The 17,022-nt window shown below is 45.3% G+C and overlaps 1 protein-coding gene across 2 annotated transcripts in view; it reads right to left on the bottom strand.

The window, feature by feature from the left end:
* Positions 1-3,470: 3,470 nt before the first annotated feature.
* Positions 3,471-17,022, bottom strand: part of PRKCH (protein kinase C eta) — a 115,463-nt gene continuing 101,911 nt past the window's right edge. For both annotated transcript variants that reach the window (XM_061376168.1, XM_061376169.1), the window contains 2 exons: positions 5,949-6,092; positions 3,471-4,485 (listed from right to left, as the gene is read on the bottom strand). In XM_061376168.1, coding sequence (XP_061232152.1) covers positions 4,339-4,485; positions 5,949-6,092 — 291 coding nt within the window. In that variant the 3' untranslated portion in view covers positions 3,471-4,338. The remainder of the gene's footprint in view (positions 4,486-5,948; positions 6,093-17,022) is intronic.

Genomic DNA, 17,022 nt, shown 5'->3' with positions numbered 1-17,022 from the left:
GAAAGCTCTTGATTCCTGAGTGAGTTGGGATTTTCAGACAACCTGACTCATCATTTCTGAATGCTTCGGTTTGGCAGCCCAATATATATTTAGTAATACAAACCCTGACTTGCAGCTTCCAATAAGGATCCCAATGGCATGATAAGACAGATTTTCATCTCATTCACGTCATTTCCAAACATCAGGAAATTTACTTAGCAGCGAGAGTTGTAAAAGCTGTGAAATGGTCTCCCTGGGCAGGAGCAGAAACCTCCTGCCTAGACACTTGAACAGCTGAGCAAACCATCAGAGAACAGGCAGCAGCAAACAGCTCTTTCCTTTCTGGCCAAGGGACAGAACAGAGGATCTCAGACACGTTTTCCTCTTCACTTCTGGCTCTGGGGATTGCTAATCAAGTCTTCATGCCACAGCCACCGGAGCCTCTCTCATATCTAGCTAGAGAAACGGCAACTTCTGCAGGAGGAGCATGAAGCTTCAAGGAAAAATATTGATGTAAACCATTTAGGAATTCACAAGGAGTAAGAAACCTGTGCCAGTGTTTGAGAATGCATTCAAAGCATCTTCATCCACCAGTTAGAATTGCATTTTTTACATTAAAATCCCTAGGCACTTGGAGTCTTTGAGATCTATTTTCCATTGCCTATCAAGCAGCAGTATGAAAAGCAATGTCTTCGGCAGCACAGCCAGCCTGAGTAGATGCAAAATGATTTTCATCTACTCATTCTAGACCATCTGCTTCTTACCCCCAACTTTCAAAGGCCATGGATGAGATGTAGGCCACTGAATTTTATAGCTAAATTTCATGAACCTCTGAAAATGAAATGATTGCACAGAACACAAATTTAGAGACATCAAAGGGACCTTCCCTTTTCATGCAAGCACTAAAAGCAGTGCAAAGGGAACTAATTATAATTTGCTCTATTGTCAGTTTTCACACTGGAGCAAATACAAGCATTGTATGCTTCAAACCATGGCTGCCAGCTTAACATACTCCTAAAGCCAGGACCAAATTAATCGACTAAACTCCATGTTGCATCCACTCAGACAAGCAACGATGCCAGAAGAGCTGGCAGGCTCGCTCATGGAAAAACTCTTTCTTTTTTGTATCCCTGCTTTGTTTTTTTTAAATATCAGTTTTTCTTTGCATATTCCATTGCAGCTTAAGCACTAATTCAGCTTTTGGAAAGCAAACCCATTGCATAGATACTTTTTATTAAGATGATCTTCACCCATGCTGCTGACAAGTCTGGAGGGAACACAATCAAAATGGCAGCTCCTTGTAAAAAGTATGGGAGAGTTCAAGGATCTCAGCCAAACGTGGCTGACTCAGGATCTGCTGACTCGAGTAGCAGAAATCATTACGTAGACATGTGAGTTCCAGGCAAGCAACGGAGGAGAAGAGCTGCCCTAAATTATGAAGCAAGATCCAAGTGAAATTGTGAAAATCAAGGAAATTATAGCAGAACATTAGGCTTCAGGTCCAAGCACAGATCTGCACATGTGCTTTGAGGTGAGGGTGATGGCAGGGTGGAGCGACCCTGATGCCATTTGAAATCTATGAAAAGTCAAACTGGGAAGAATCTCCCTTGGATATTTGATCCCTGCCCCATCAAGCCAACAAGCCCTGGGCTAAAGCAGGTACTGGCTGGCCAGGGCAGGAGCTTTTCCTGCTCCCCAGGGGGGCCTTAGACATAATTTTATAGCTTCCAGAAATCTACAAGCTTTCTGATTTATAGTTCACAAAGTTCCTAACAGAGCATTACAGAGGTGTCTCAGTTTCCATCCCCCAAGCTTTCAGGACACAGACTGTTTGCTATTGCTACACAAATAAAGGTCTCCAAAGGTGACTATTGCACATTCTTCATACTGGCAGGGGTGTCAGCAGGGCTGCTTGGATCCTGTGACCATGGAAGCAGGATCACATTCTGATGCTGAAGATAACACTGTGGCACTAGCTTCTCCAGCAGGAATGATTCCATAAGGCCTCCAGAGCCCCAAGGAATGACAAACAATAAAACACTGGGATGATACCAACGTGCTGGCAAAAAAGCGTATCACTTACTGTTTTCTTGCACTGATCTCTAGGGAAGGTCATTCATAATCCTCGACAGTGCGGCATTCAAAAAGCTGTCAACACAAAATTCATAGATAGTTTTGGTGCTCTCACCCTCAGTGGCCAGCTTAGCTCTGTACTCACCCCTTGCCAAGCAAGCACTGCTGCAGTCATAACACTGGAAAACTGAGTGAAGAGATGCCTAGGTTCATGTCTGCACCAGACAGGTGAACACCACTTAATTCACACCGCATCATGGTTTAGAGGCCACAGTGCCCCCCTTATGCAAATGCATTCATCCCTGTACCGTTTCTTCCTATATGGGAAAGCAATTCAAGCTAGCCTACATGACTGGTTCTTGGATAACTTTTCTGGATATCCGCTCTCTCTTCTCCCACTTACACCACACAACCTTTTCTCCTTTGTCTTTCCTCTTCTCTTGTTCCAGTTTGAAGGATCTATAGATCAGCAAAAGGCCAAGAGACGGGCTGGCTGCAGTGTGGCCAGAAGATGCCCATGGAAGGGGGAGGGAAGACCAGAGAATGAAGCTGTGCTTACATGTAAGAGACGATACAGGGAAGAAAAAGGGAGACCTGGTATAACACAAGCACAAAGGCAAGAAGTCTGAGGGTAACTGAACTTTTGCCCCATCTGTCAAACAGTTCAGCAGGTTGTTTCAGGGTAGAAGTAAAAGGGACTCAGTCAAGTAGAGAAGGCTTGGGTGAGAAGGGGTAACATTTCTATGTAGATCTCAGCCTTGATTTCTTATTCTGACTTGGTGAGCACGTACATACTGGTGGGTTTGTGCTGTAATAAGGGTTGTAGCAGTGTAATTTCCTTGACAAAAGCTTCTGCTCCCCTGTCACCTCCACAGTTGCAGTGGTGCAAGGCCTGTATAGAACATGCCTCTCTCTGCTGCACCTCACCCTTCTTGCAAGTTAAAGCATGTGACTAGCACTATACAACCATGATCAGTTTTGCAAGAGGTTAGAAATCCTCCTCCTTCTCCAGTAATTCGTATCTGCCCAAGAAACAGGCTATGATCCTGACGCACAGCTTCAAGCCCAGCAAGGAGTGCAAAGGTGTGCCAAGGAGCTATAGAAAAATCATCCCACTTCCAGAAGAGCAGGGAAAGCACAGAACCACCTCCAGAGTGTCTGGTTTCTACAAACCATGTAGAAAAAGTCTCAGTCTGCCAGGGCAAAGGCTTGAGGCTGCAACCAATAAGAAGTGCCCTGTGTGTAATAGGCCCTTAAATCCAACCCAAACCAAGTCACCCTGTTTCTTGGATAATGTTTATCGTTCTCATAGGAGAAGGTTGTCCTTTTGTGTTACCTGTTGGTTGACAACTCTGCTTTCAAGCAGTTTGCCATCTCTGTGGCTCTTGTTACAATAATGCTACAAATAATTTAAGTGCTACCACTTTGGATTAAAATTTTAATGAGGCACTAAACCCACAAAAGGGGCTCTGTATAGCATAATTAAATAGAATTGGCCTAAATAAACAGTAAGGTTTTACAAGTTACATTATAGTTGAAAACAGCTGGGAGGCAAAGAAAGGGGCATTGAAGATGCATGATGTAAAAAGGCACTTCACAGAATGCAAACACTAAAACTTTTCATATCGCACAAACAGTAGAACACTACGAGCACATGACTTCCCTTTGATTTGGAAGAATCTGTGTGGGGCACAGGGCGTTTTTTTTTTCCTTCTGCTAGTCAGCACAATGAAATATTTCGCACAGAAAACCCAAACAGTGGCAAGAGAGCCATCTGTCCTTCGGAAAGAAATAAATACTGCAGAAACAGGTAATGTCAGTAGGAACACCTGGTTCAGTCAGGCCATGGGATGCTGGATCAAGGCTCCAGAATGCTGGACAGTGCTGGGACTCCTCAAAATAGTCTTGCAAACAATCGTAATTGTAACAAGTCTGTTTGGCTCAGAGCTGCAAGACATTTGTTTCATGCTCATGCCGACTCCTTCAATCCACTGCAAATGGTGACATTCAGGCTGAGCCAACTAGCTCAGCATTCAGTTCTCTGTCCGCATCAGCTATATACAATACCATGTTTGTTCTACCCCTGTCAATATTTGATCCAAGAGCTGCATAAATCCCACAAACACAGGAAGGTTTCAATTTCACATTAAGGTAATGCTGACAGTGGTGCTGCTGTACCGTGTAAAGTCAGTGCACTGTTACTCCTTGAAAACAAAATTTCTCGTAAACTTAGTTCTCATTTCATTTCCCCCCAGTCCTCTCAGCAGCCCTTTCCCAGAGCTGCAGCTATTGCTGCAGTTCTGGGCTTGTGAATGAAAAGTTTCTAAATTCATCTTGGTTTATCATTGGAAGAACTCCTTCTTCAATGGGAGTGAGAATGGGCTCCTCTTTTATAAAATCTGGATCAAAGTTGCTCACGTCATCTTTGGATTTCTGTCAAACAGAAAAGACAAAGGAAAGAGATGTCAAAAATATGCGGCACCTGCTTGATCCTTGCTCTGCATCTTTAGTCTAGTCTTGAGTGCAATGAGCCATTCCCTCCATAACCAAGACTGACCTTACTGAAAGCTTTTTCTGGGGTTGGGCTGGGAGCATCTGAGAGCCCCACAAAACCTCATACAGTGCAAACCTTCTAGAGACTCTGAAGGCTTCTGACATGGAAGCCCCTCTCTGATTTAATTGTTCCCGCTTCTGATGGGTTGCCTGCCCAGACACAGCAGGACAGAGCACATAAATTGTTCCCTTCCTCAAGTGGCAGCACAGACCCAACCATTTGAAGCAGTTATCAGCTGTGTTTCCAATTAGCTGACTCCACACAGTCGTTCCTTATCTGCAGAGTGTCTATAGCTGGGTTTTAGGGGGAGGCTGGGTGTACACTCCCATGTGTGAGAGCCATTAAATCTGCACAATAATGAATTACTGGGCCTTGAGAAGGCAAGTGGCTTGCCTCCAGGTGCTGGATTCCTTGCTGTATGCCACAAAGTGGGACTGTTTACAGTACACACACAGACTGGGTTTGTAGCACATTTTGACATGGCACGTGTTTTTCTGCATCCAGAACAAGATATTTCATGGATATCAAAGTCTAATGTTCCCAAACGCTATCTAGCTTAAAGCAGAATGAGGAGGCTCCTTTAGTCTTTGATTCAGGTCACAAACCAACCCAAGAGCCTAACTTTGAGCTGCTATAGCTCAACCGAGTCCATGATCCTGCACCCTGCAATCTTCAAGGAGCAGGACTGGGTCGACCATTGTTACTAAGAGCTTGAAGAGTGACCACAGCATGAGACAAAGCCATTCTGGGCAACAATTTTAAAGGCATGTGTCGTGGTTTCACAGAAACAACCTTGGAAAGGCACTCCACAGAGAGCAGCACCTTCTGTCACACAGCATCCTTAGGGCTGAGCAGCACCACTGGGAAAAGGGGCAGACCGGTGTCCTCTGCAGCCTGTCTGCCATTTGAACCACTCCACTGACAGTGGTCTGAGCACGGAACACTGTGCTGGGTGTTGTACAGAGAGAGACGAGACAATGGAGAGACAGCCCAATTGTGAAGGGTAGGCGGAGTGGGCAGGATGAGGATTACTTACCCTGCCTTATGTCTGGGGCAAGGCAAAGAGTAGTTAGGTGCCTAACCTGCTGCAGCTGCTCTTACAAACCTGCATCTTTTGGCTGAGTTGCCTCTGAAAACCCTGCATGGAGGAGAAATGTGACCTGTACAACGTCAGGTGGCCAACTAGCAGCCAAGCCAAGACCTCACCTCCTGGGCCAGGGCTTTTGTGTCAAAGTTGTCCTCCCTTCGCCTCCTTTTCTTTCTGAGGGGAACAAACCTTACAGAACCCAGAAGAGAAGAAAACAAACAAGGTTCCTTCCCCCCACCCTTCCTTCCCACGTACAATTCGGGGCCTGAACGGTGGCTCCATCTGGCGCTGGTTCAGCAGGTCCCAGTCCAGATCTTTGAAGTAGGGGTGCCGCAGAATCGCACTCTCACCGCCCAGCCCCGGGCTGCCCAGCCGCATGGTGGGGTTCTTCGTCATGAACTGCAAAAGAGAAAGGGCTGTTTGTTCCCTCCCACCCGGCAAGGCCATGGGAGAGAGAGCTATTAGCAGTCACACAAAAGCTTGTCCTCAGCTTTCCTGTTGAACCCAGTTGCTGGCCAGACTTCTCCGTTTCATTGCACTGGAGCTGCATGCAAGGAACTTCACTCATTCTCTAAAGGAAGATGTCAGGGTGTATTTCTCCTTGGTCCTTTTTCTTTTGGTCAAATCCTTGGTTACCACAATAAGAAAGGAAAGTTGAATTACATCCTTTGCACCATTATAAATGTTGCACAGTGGTTTTGATGGTTATTTATTTCTGTATTAAATTCTCAGGAATACAAGCTCACTCTCAAATGCTGCTCCCCAGGCTTTGGACTGGAGTCAGTCCCAAGCTGCATCTTTTTCCTAAACCTCAGCCTGCTGAAGCACAGCCAGAAGCCTACGCTTTCCTTCCTGTCATCTCAGGAGACAGAGGAAAAAGATCAAGGCACTGGCTTTTAGAGCCCCCCAGCCCTGAGCAGATGAGAGCAGACAGGTGATGGTCTCCTCTCTCAACAGTGAAACTCTAAAAGAGGATTCTTTTTAGTAACACTTTTATTCTGTGACCAGTGAAAAGAAATCTCGAACCTCAGCCAAAGTGCCCTGATTTGCCAGGGAGAGATGAGAAAAGCCATACATCACACACATGGTGTGAGAGGGCCCTGGCGGGTGCCCTTTAATCCTAACAAGAATGATGAAGTGTGAGTGCTGCAGATATTTCTTAAGGGGAAGGGAAATACTGGGGGAGGAGGGGAATCCTTTCCCTAGGCAGGAAAAGAGCGAGTTGGCTTGCTAATTTAGGATTATAGTTCTTAAAAATTCAGTAAAAACCCAGCATCGCCCCTCCCCAAAGTATTTCTAATTCATTAGAGAAATCAGGTTATGTTTAAACTGGGAAAATAGCCGCTTTTATTTGCCTATTGAAATAGCAGCATAAAGCAAGCTCCACTCTGGTGGAGGTGTCCAGACGATTTCCTCGAAGATGAAAGAGCATTATGTTTAGCAAATAGCTGAACCAGCCAAACCAGACAATCGGTCACTGTTTCAGCAATGAGCAAGTCTACTGCATCTCAGCAATGGGGAAATTAAAAGAAAGGGAGGTGCAGACCAACTTCATTCTGACTGTAGGAGCTTTTCAGAAGGTACAAATTCTCCTAGGATAAGCAGATAAAAGCTCTAGTCATTCCCTACCTAGGGAGAAGATGGGGGGAAGAAAGACGACTGCCAGATTTATTTTAGAAGTCTGCTCAATACCCCATCCTGATGGGGCTTCAGAGCCAAAGTACATGAGGCATCTTCAGCTGAGACCTCGCAGGTACCCCCGACTCTGCTGACATCAGCACAACCCCCCAGCTCCACCCTGATCTCCTGAGCCCTTCAAGGACATGTGTTGCCATGGGATTCCCTATGGCAGAACTGTTTCCCACCATTCCACCCCAAACATCAATATAAAGGGCTGCCGAGTGCATCCAGATTCGTAAGAGCAGTCACCAGGAGAGGAGCAGACCCGGCATGACTCTGCAGCTGGGGTCTTCCCATGGTTCTCTGGACTCTTTGGCCCTCAGTCATGCCGCATTCCCAGCATCAGGCCCAAGTAAAAGCAGAACTTGTCTCCCAAGCCTTTCAACCCATTCCTCTCCCTTTCTACCAGCACAACCCCAACGCTGTTTTGTTTCCCAAGAGGCTCTGCCCCAAAACTTCTGTGGGATACTGATCCCCAGACAACAGTCTGCTTTCCAAGCAAGAAATGGGTCAAGCCAAAATCTCTTGGAGACCCGGTTCAGACAAGCTTTTTCAAGTCTTGAACTAAGCTTCTTTGGTTTGCAAAACAGGCCAGAAATCTCCTGGCAGCCCCATCTTTCTCTAGAGATTCCCTGCCCAGCTTCTTTGTCTGCACATACGGATATCTGCACCTCACTAGCTCTTATTTGCATTGCTGGAACACCTAGAAAGCTCAAACAAGATCAGAGCTTGCTGGTGCTGGGAGTGGTATAGAGAAAAACAGCCCAAAGAGACAAGACAAAAAGGAGAGAAGAGTTAGGAGTAAGTTCCTTGTTTCCTGGCTCCTGACCTGCCACCACCTCCATTACACCAGGAAGCTTCTACTAAACCTGGAGAAGTAGACAAATAACCACAACAAAGTAATGAAAGCAAATAATCTCTGAAAAGGGCTGGTAACGTGCTTTGCTTGGATTCCCATTCATGCACAACCATATAAAAACAAAGCCTAAACTGGACTGTCCCTTCTCAGACCAGTTCAGAGGCCTGGGATATAAAAATGTATTTATATTCCTGTTTGCTTGTTTTATTCTACATGATGCCAAAATTTTACCAAGCAAAGGCATCCATGAAACAAGCTGAGAGCCAATGTAAATGCATTCCTGTCTGCTTAAAATACCCTGTTTGTTAGGACAATGAAGATAAGGCAAGTGCCATCCCTTGAGGTGGGCTGTTTTGAGCGCTGAAAAAACAAAACATAGCGTTCAAAACAAAATGACTGTGCAAATTCAAACGGCCACCTCCCATCTGAGCACTGGACCTGCAGTTTAAGAAACCCAGGAACCATCTACCCCACACTGGGTGCCTAAAGGAGGCAGGAGGAGAGCGAAGGCTTCAAATTCACCCACTGCTGGAACACATGCCCCTGTGTTCCAGCAGTGGCTGAGAGGTATACTGGGCTGCCACAAAACACCTCTATTAATCCCTATCTCCAATAGGAATGAGGTGACCTATGGGCACATGACTGAGCAGTACGTTCTGCAGCTGTCAGGCTGCTGCCTCCCTTGCTATGCCAAACAAGAGCTTTGGAGTACGAGGGTATCAAAGGATGCAGTGTCCCAAAGGATGCAGTGTCCCACCAGCAGCATAAACAACTCCAGACATGTTTCTCTACGCTTGTTTTCTAGATATTGTGGAAGAGCCTAACGCAGGCTTAGGACCTTGAAAGTGAATATAAATCATACGCTCTACGTGAAGAAGCCTCCCCTTCAAGGAAATCAAACTCAAGCTAGCCTGCTTCAGCAAGAGAATCACAGAATGCTTCGGGTTGGAAAGGACCTTAAAGCTCGTCTAGTTCCCACCCCCTGTCATGGGCAGGGACACCTTCCACTAGATCAGGCTGCTCAAAGCCCAGTCCAACCTGGTCTCAGCCACTGCCAGGGATGGGGCAGCCACAACCTCTCTGGGCAGCCTGTGCCAGTGTCTCGCCAATGTCTTCATAGTGAAGATTAATTTCCTAATATCTAATATAAATCTACCCTCTTTCAGTTTAAAACCATTCCCCTTGTCCTGTCACTATAAGTCCTCGTCAGAAGCCGCACTCCGGATTTCTTGTCAGCCCCTTTAGGTAATGGAAGGCTCCTCTTATGTCTCCCTGGAGCCTTCTCCAGGTTGAACAACCCCAGCTCTCTCAGCCTGTCTCCATAGGAGAGGTGCTCCAGCCCTCTGATCATCTTTCCGGCCCTTCTCTGGACTCACTCCAATAGGTCAACACCCACAGGGTGTGGTATCATTTCAAAGGACAATTGGTCTCTTATCATTAACCTACATCCCTGATAAATATATTGTACACTGTGCTGAGTCCTCTTGCTTCCATCTGCACAGGGGACTAAAAATGTTGCCTTTGAGCAGCGTAATGCAGTACATGAAATATAGTCCTGTATTCTGGGACCACTGATGCTCCTACCTTACATAAAAACTCCCAGTGAATTTTGGAGGGGGCAGGTTCATCACAGCCTGGTGAAGATGGGGTGTTTTCTCTGGGGAGCCGCTGTAGTCTTTATTTGGCAATTGGACCGAAAAGCAGATGCACAAATGGTGACTCCAACTGAGACAGTACTGATGTTTTACACTGGAACAGAGTTACCTGCCTTACTGCAAGAGATATATGAAATTAAAAGATGAAATTTTGGAAGCCAATTTCACTAAAATGAGTAACTAGTCCTTTCAAACATTATTTGGCTTCACTAAAAACTACTGCACTGACAAATAAATGGATTTTTGTTTTGGTTTGGTTTTAGTGGTTTTAGTTTGTGTTGTTCAGTATTTCACAAAAACCCCAAAAGACAGTAATGGCCTCTCAAGGGCTCAAAACCCCATGAACTCTCTCTCTCTCTCCCTCTACCTTACGCAGTACTGACACTTCTCTGCTGCAGTAGGGTAGCGTCTGACAGCCTGTTTCATGACACCTGCTATCTGATGGCACTTCTAGCAAAGCAGACAAAGAACCTGGGATTTCTGAGGAACTTAATTACAAGCTCAGCCATCACCTCTGAAATAAATAGTTCATACCCACATCTCTGTCCATGTAAGAGGCACTTCTGCAGCAGGAGGGGTAAAGCTGAGTGCCCAGAGCAAACAGATGCTGCCCTCTGCACACATGCAGGCTGTGCAGCATAAAAGTTTTTGGAAGGGTAGTTAACCTTTCACCTGATCCCTTTGGCTGCATTCAGAAACAGCTGGAAAATGTCTTAGAAAGTGTTGCCTGCTCCTGGCATCCACATGAAGGCCAGGGTTTGACTCTTGCTTTACAGGCTGGGGAGCCCTAAACGTCCTTCCAAGTACAAACCTCCAGTGTTTTTGCAGGTGATGAGAGAAGGTGCTCAGCTGAAAGTTTTTCATCTGGCAAAATGTCACTTCCTAATGTTTATTGAATATCTCTAATTTTGCATGATAATCCAGAATCCAGCATGAAGCTCAGCCTCTGGCATACAGAGCTCAGTGAAGAAACAGAGAAAAATAATTCAACAGTAAAAACAAGGCAAAACAGAGATGTTCCTGAACAAAAACAAATATGTAATCACTCAAATCCAAGAAGCCTCCCAGGAAAATCAATAGCAAGACCGTCAATCTTATGCCTGAATCAGGCCATCAAGCCCTTGCTTTATTATCACATCCAACCACAGGTATTATCCCATTCCAGTGTAGACCCCATTGTGAGCATCCTCAGACTGGGTCCCTTTAGGCTACACCAATCTACCGAGCAGCAAACTTGAGCAAGGCTCTCACTGACCTCAGCTAACCCTCTCAGCAGCATCGCAGCCAAAACCAGCAGTTGGAATGAGCCAAAAACATGACTTCATGAGATCATTTGAAAACATTTACTGAAAGAAAATGCAGCAAGCCATGACAAGAAATTAAAAGCTGAAGATTAGTCCACAGAGGGTCCAAGAAGTTACAAGGGAAAAATACAACATAGCGGTGCCAACCATTAGGAAAAGCCTGCATCAGCCCTGGGAGTTCAGCCCACAGGCAGGTGAGGGAGAGAAGGGTACCCATGCTGGTCCTCCCCTTCACCCACTATGTGGCACAGACCATGCTGGGAAGGGGTCCAGGTCTCCCTGTCTGCTGGGCAATGCTGTATGAGGCTTCTTCAGTGCTGCTCACATGCAGCATTGCAACTTCTGTCTCAAGAGGCTGAGTTTGCAAATCAGTTTAACGGCCTGGAAGTTGGAAGGGATGTTTGCACAAAACAGATGGTTCCAAGCATTCATTTCCTTGAATTTACAAGTTCCCTTTCTCAATACTGGAATCCCCAATAGGTTTTACCTAACTCATGTATGTGCTATCTGCAACAGGACAATTAACTTTATGAGAAATATCACAGTGACTAGATCGTGTTAAATTGTGTCATGTTCTAGGAAGACACTAACAAACCCAGACCCCTTCACAGAAGTAATGCGCTTCAGGAAGAGGAATACAACTTCCTGCTCAGCCATTCCCTTCACACTGTCAGCCACCTAGACAAGGATGAAATTATTATTTCTTATATTAAAGAAAGTCTTAGAGGTACCAGCTCCCATCAGGACTTTGTTGCCCTGGGCAGGGTGCGTTTACCTTGTAAGAGAAAGCCTGTGCCCCGGGCAGCTCATCTTTCAAATGCAAGTGTACAGCAGAAATGGAAGTTATCCCCCATCTCAGAAGCAGGAAAGAGAGACCCAGAGAAATTCATCATTTTGCCAGGAGCCCAAGAGCAGCCTGTCACAGATACAACAGCAGACCTTCAGTGTCAGCTGCTCTCTATCACACCACATGCCTCAGAGGACTTCAGGATTGATGGCAGATCCTCGGTCTCAGGTCCTCTCCATCACACCACATGCCTCAGAGGAATTCAGGATTGTGCCAATGCAGTAGTCAAGCCCAATCCATTAAAGGAATACAAGATTTCCCTGTTCACAGTATTAACATTTCCTGCCTGTTGCTTTCCCAAAGCACAAAGCAGCAGCAACAGCATAGATTAACACCCCAGGGTCTCCCCTCTAGGAATGAGGGAGAGCAGAGAGATCAGGAGATATCCAACATGCCCATCTTCATTCAGATTCATGAGCTAAACTAACAAGGCAGAAATTAACTCGAAAGGAAATAGGATTTCTCAAAGATCTATCTGATCACAGACAAAAGGGAATCGTTATATAAATAGAGCAATTACTCTAATTAAGGCTTCTCTCCATGAGTCTGTGAACTGAATGCTGCAATTGCTGAAAACAGTTTGGCTGCCTATTAGGTAAGGCAAACAAACCCACACTCTGGGGTTTCATTAGCCTTCATCCACCCCTAAATAAAGGAGAAGAAAGATGGCTCTATGGCTCTGTCAATGTTGGTATTATTTTTAAAGATTGGAAGCCAGGTGGCATTAGCATAGCAGACACTTACCCCCTCCCCTCTTCCTTTATTTATCTTTTAATAAAAAGCTGCTTATTTCAGCCAGTCTTGTCCTTTGCTTCTTTGGGCAAGGCTCCCATCAACCTCCATCACAATCCTGCCAGGGTGATGCTCGCAAGCATGCCTCATTCCCCCACACAGGAGCAATCCAGGGCTCAGACACACAAGTGGGTTATGAGAAGCAACCCCAATTTCCGCAAATGTCATCAGCTGTGGAGAGCTCTCCTATGGAATTCCTTGTACTTGCAAGCAGCTCAGCCAGTGCCTGGTACTGCAGCAATTTGGCTATGGGTGTGAGCCAGGCTTGGGAGCCCAAGTCTTACTGACCTTCAGTGAGGATTGTGCTGCTGAGAATAGGCCTTGGAGTCATTGCAGCTTTCTTGAATGCTGCCTCTGTTTTACACTGGGCATTTGCTCTGATTGCAGCCATTAGAGGCCATGTGGCATTCTGGCTTCCTACCCCAGGCACAGCAGGATCGACTGCTAAAAGCCCTGATTTGTACTTGTGCAAAGTACATCCTATCCAGAATGCAACCCATGCTTGTACAGGGTGCTTCTACCCCCATGATGGTGTTATGGCTACAGAAAACTCTGAGCAGGTGAAACCCTTCAGTGCAGAGAGGGTCCAGTGACTGCAGTGGCAGGGCTAAGAAGTACACGGCTGCTCTGTGAAAGCATTTTAAGGAGGAAGAGAGGAAGAAAGAGAGTGAGAGATTTCTGTTATCTCCTTTTCCAGATAAAAGAGGAATGGGAAGGGAGGTCAACAACAGCATTCAGTCCTGCTCCTACAAGCCAGAAGACTGTAACAATAAGCATGACAGCAATCACATGTTTAATGTGCCAGCCGCAGGCAAGAAGGACAAAATGTCAGTGCAGTGGATAATAAGCAGATAAATTTGATCTTGCTTTCCCTAGTACAGAAATGGCTGTTCAATGCTGCCCAGTCAAAGCCCAAGGAAACAAGAAGGATTAACTGCGTATCAGCAAACAGTGTGAGCAAGGGAGCCTAGCAAAATAAACCAGATAAAGCAACTCAGATGTGGGATAGACACGCCTGGGCCCAAATCTCCTAGTAGTGTTAACTAGTATAACATTGCTGACTACCACCAGAACTTAGCCCAAAATACAGGAATTAAATGTTGTCTGAATAGCTACAAACTTCTTTGCTGTTCTGAAACCTGCCTGCTTCCATGCCCCTCCCCACTCATCAATAAATAATTCATCAACACTAACGCAGATGAAAAGGCCACAAGTATCAAATGCATATTGGCCATTTTTGACCCGTCTGCCCTCGGTACTCCTGTAATAAATCATATTAAACAGAAATTAAATTTATTCATTAGATATATGGAATATTTAACATAGGTTTTGGTCAAGATATCACTGTAGAAATCTGTGTTTTCAGAACTGATGAGTCAACCCCAGTTCCCATGTGGGTCACCAGCTGCATGGGCTGCCCAGACAGTATCAAACTCCAGCTGCTGCTTTTAGATTACTCCAACTGGACTATAGGTATGACATGGGGATATGCAGGTCAATTACTAAATCAATACATCCATCAGACTAACACAAACATGGATGAAGAATGAGCATCTCACTTGTTAACAGTCTGGGGATATGATCTCACTTTCGTTTTAAGCAATGGTAAAATTTCCCTAGGGTTGCATGGGAAAACAATCCTTTTCTGATGGTCTTGTCAAGAGGAACTGGGAATCTATTACACAACCCTGGGTGGCCTATTTACATAGGGTCAAGTACAAAGGGACTAAAGTGCCCCAGACAAACCTAGGCCAATTAAAAAAAAGAAAAAAATAGAAAAAAAACCCCACAGGAAAATACTTCAAAGGAGCTTTTTTGTGGTCTTGGTTATATTTCAATTCTTTTAATTTTAAAGTTCCTGAAAAGACACAGCAGGTTAGAAAGTTCAAAGCTGGAAGGACAAGTAAGACCTACAGCCCTGAATGGCTCGGACAGTTGGAGATCTGTTAGCTCTAGCAGACCCCCCAGTTAGACAGACTGGCCAGCTCCACTGCACAGCACAGCTGGTCCCATCATTCAGCTGTAATTCCCATCTCTAGGTGGAAGCCAGGTTCTCAAGGGAAGCCTTGGGCCTTCCCCCAAGATTAGATTTTAATGGACTTCACCAAAACACTTTTGAGGGGCTATAATCGCACGGTTTAACTATAGCAGAGCTGAGAAGGGAGCCCAGAACAAGTCCTAGGCTCAGACACAGGAATCACTTCTTCCTGAGCACCTAGGAGCAAGCAGAAAAAGAAGAAGGGGAAGACAAAGTCGGCACAATGAATGCTCCTTCACTTTTTTCCCATCTGGGGCAAGAAAGAGGAGGATGAGTCACACCTGATATTACAATAGGCTGGGTTAGAAGCTTCTGTTTGCAAATCTGAGCCTGCATAATGCAGACTTCAACAAGAAGCTAATTTCAGCCTATTGGAAAGGGAAAGGTAAGTCTTAATGACTACATCAAGATGAATTTGTCCTTGGCAAGCAATGTAGAGATGGCTCTAGTTTTCTTTCCACAGTGAATTATTCAGAAGCATGGGACTATTACTGTAGGGAAGAGAAGTGCTTCAGAAAGAGGTGTGATCAGATCAATCGACAGAAGAGATTAAAATCATTGGAGAAAGCTGTTTGCTGAGTATTAGGAGGCAAAGAATAAGAGACAGCATGTTACAGCGATGGATGTGCAAGCTCAGGCAAAAGAGGTAAGAAGGCAATCTGTGGCGGAGCACAGCCTTGTCACTTCACCACAGTGTATGTTTATGGCAAAAATTATCAAGACAAGATCATTTAAAACTGCAAAACTCCTTCCCAGTTGGGGAACAACAAGCTCTGGAGTCCAGCTTTTGCAGTAGAGGGTCTGGAGCCAACAAGGAAATGCAAGGTGAAAGCTTTTCTAAATAACAAAATAAAGGAAAAATGTGTACACAGAGCCAGCATAGAGTTTCACACAGAGATTTAAATATTGACCTCACTCTTACAGCCAAAGCTTAATCAAACTGTGCAAGAGGATTTACCAAGCCTGCCAACTCTGAAGAGATGCCAAGGAGCATAATTTATTGGTGTATTTGAAGGCATTTTTAATATCTATCTGCCTTTGTTAACAAGCTCCTCAGCTCTGAGGATAAAGCAATGAGCTCATCTAGATCTCTCTGATTTCAGTGGGTCCACCATTGTGTTTTTCTTTTTTCCTTTTAATCTTTACCTAAAAAATACTCCCAGCATCTGTTACATTCAGAAACAAGTTAATTCTGGCTATTCCAGCACTGCATGTGAAACAGATTATCTGCCTTTTTCTGTCTGTTGGAAAAAACGAACTTGGCTCAGATCTATAGGATGCAAGCTGAAGAACAGACATGAGCTTGCGCAGAGCGATGTAAAGGAAACATAGGCAACCTTGCTGCCTTGTTTCACACTTCGTAAGTGTTCAGGAGAGGACTGGAAAGCACAAACATGGGGGTTTAGTCTAGTTCACACAGTAGTCAAACTAACCACCCTGACTTAGGGAAAAGGCGAGGCACAAATGGAGCAGGGATCACCTATGTACTGCACTCGAACATGCCAAGCAAAGCACAGCCCAGGTATTCTGAGTCTGTACAAGGAGGATGCAGACACTCACCATGGTATCTGAGCTGATGAGAGCTAGTTCTGATCTCTCAGTATCCAGGGGTGCTGGGCCTTGAACAAGTGCAGTGCGTGAAGAGAATAAACTTCTCCAGATTTCAGAAGACCTCCCCCTCTATGCTGATGTTGGGGTGACCAACTGCAGCAAGTAGGCACCTTGCACCATCCACATCTCTCCTGAGCTTAGGTGTCCTTGCCAGCAGTCCAAAACTAGCCCTTTCCCCTCCATTCTTCTGTCACACCAGACTCTTCACTTTGACTACATTTAAAAATGTTCTTTTTTTCTGATGTAAAAACGCTGGCCCTCTGCCTCCTCTCTTCATTAATGGCATTTTCAAGCTCCTTACAGTGGTGGGGCCACTCAGGTTCATCATAGAGCACTCACCATCCAGAAAGCCTTTCTGAAAATAAGCTGCAGCACACACAAGAGGGGCCCTCACCAAGGGTTTGGGCAGTCATGGTAGCATCCTCTTAGGATGGGTACTTTAGTCCTCCTGAAGCACAGCTCAATTCACTTTGCTTTCTGTCCTTCAGCTGCACCAGGGTGGAGTGCCCTAGGGAAATCTCTACCTCTCCAATCTTCTTTCTT

The sequence above is a fragment of the Neopsephotus bourkii genome, unplaced genomic scaffold (genome assembly GCF_033783945.1).
Source record: "Neopsephotus bourkii isolate Nb327-2 ecotype Australia unplaced genomic scaffold, CSIRO-AGI_Nbou_v1 NB_1707, whole genome shotgun sequence".
Taxonomy (NCBI): Eukaryota; Metazoa; Chordata; class Aves; order Psittaciformes; family Psittacidae; genus Neopsephotus; species Neopsephotus bourkii.
This window is presented reverse-complemented; position numbering and strand designations above follow the sequence as displayed.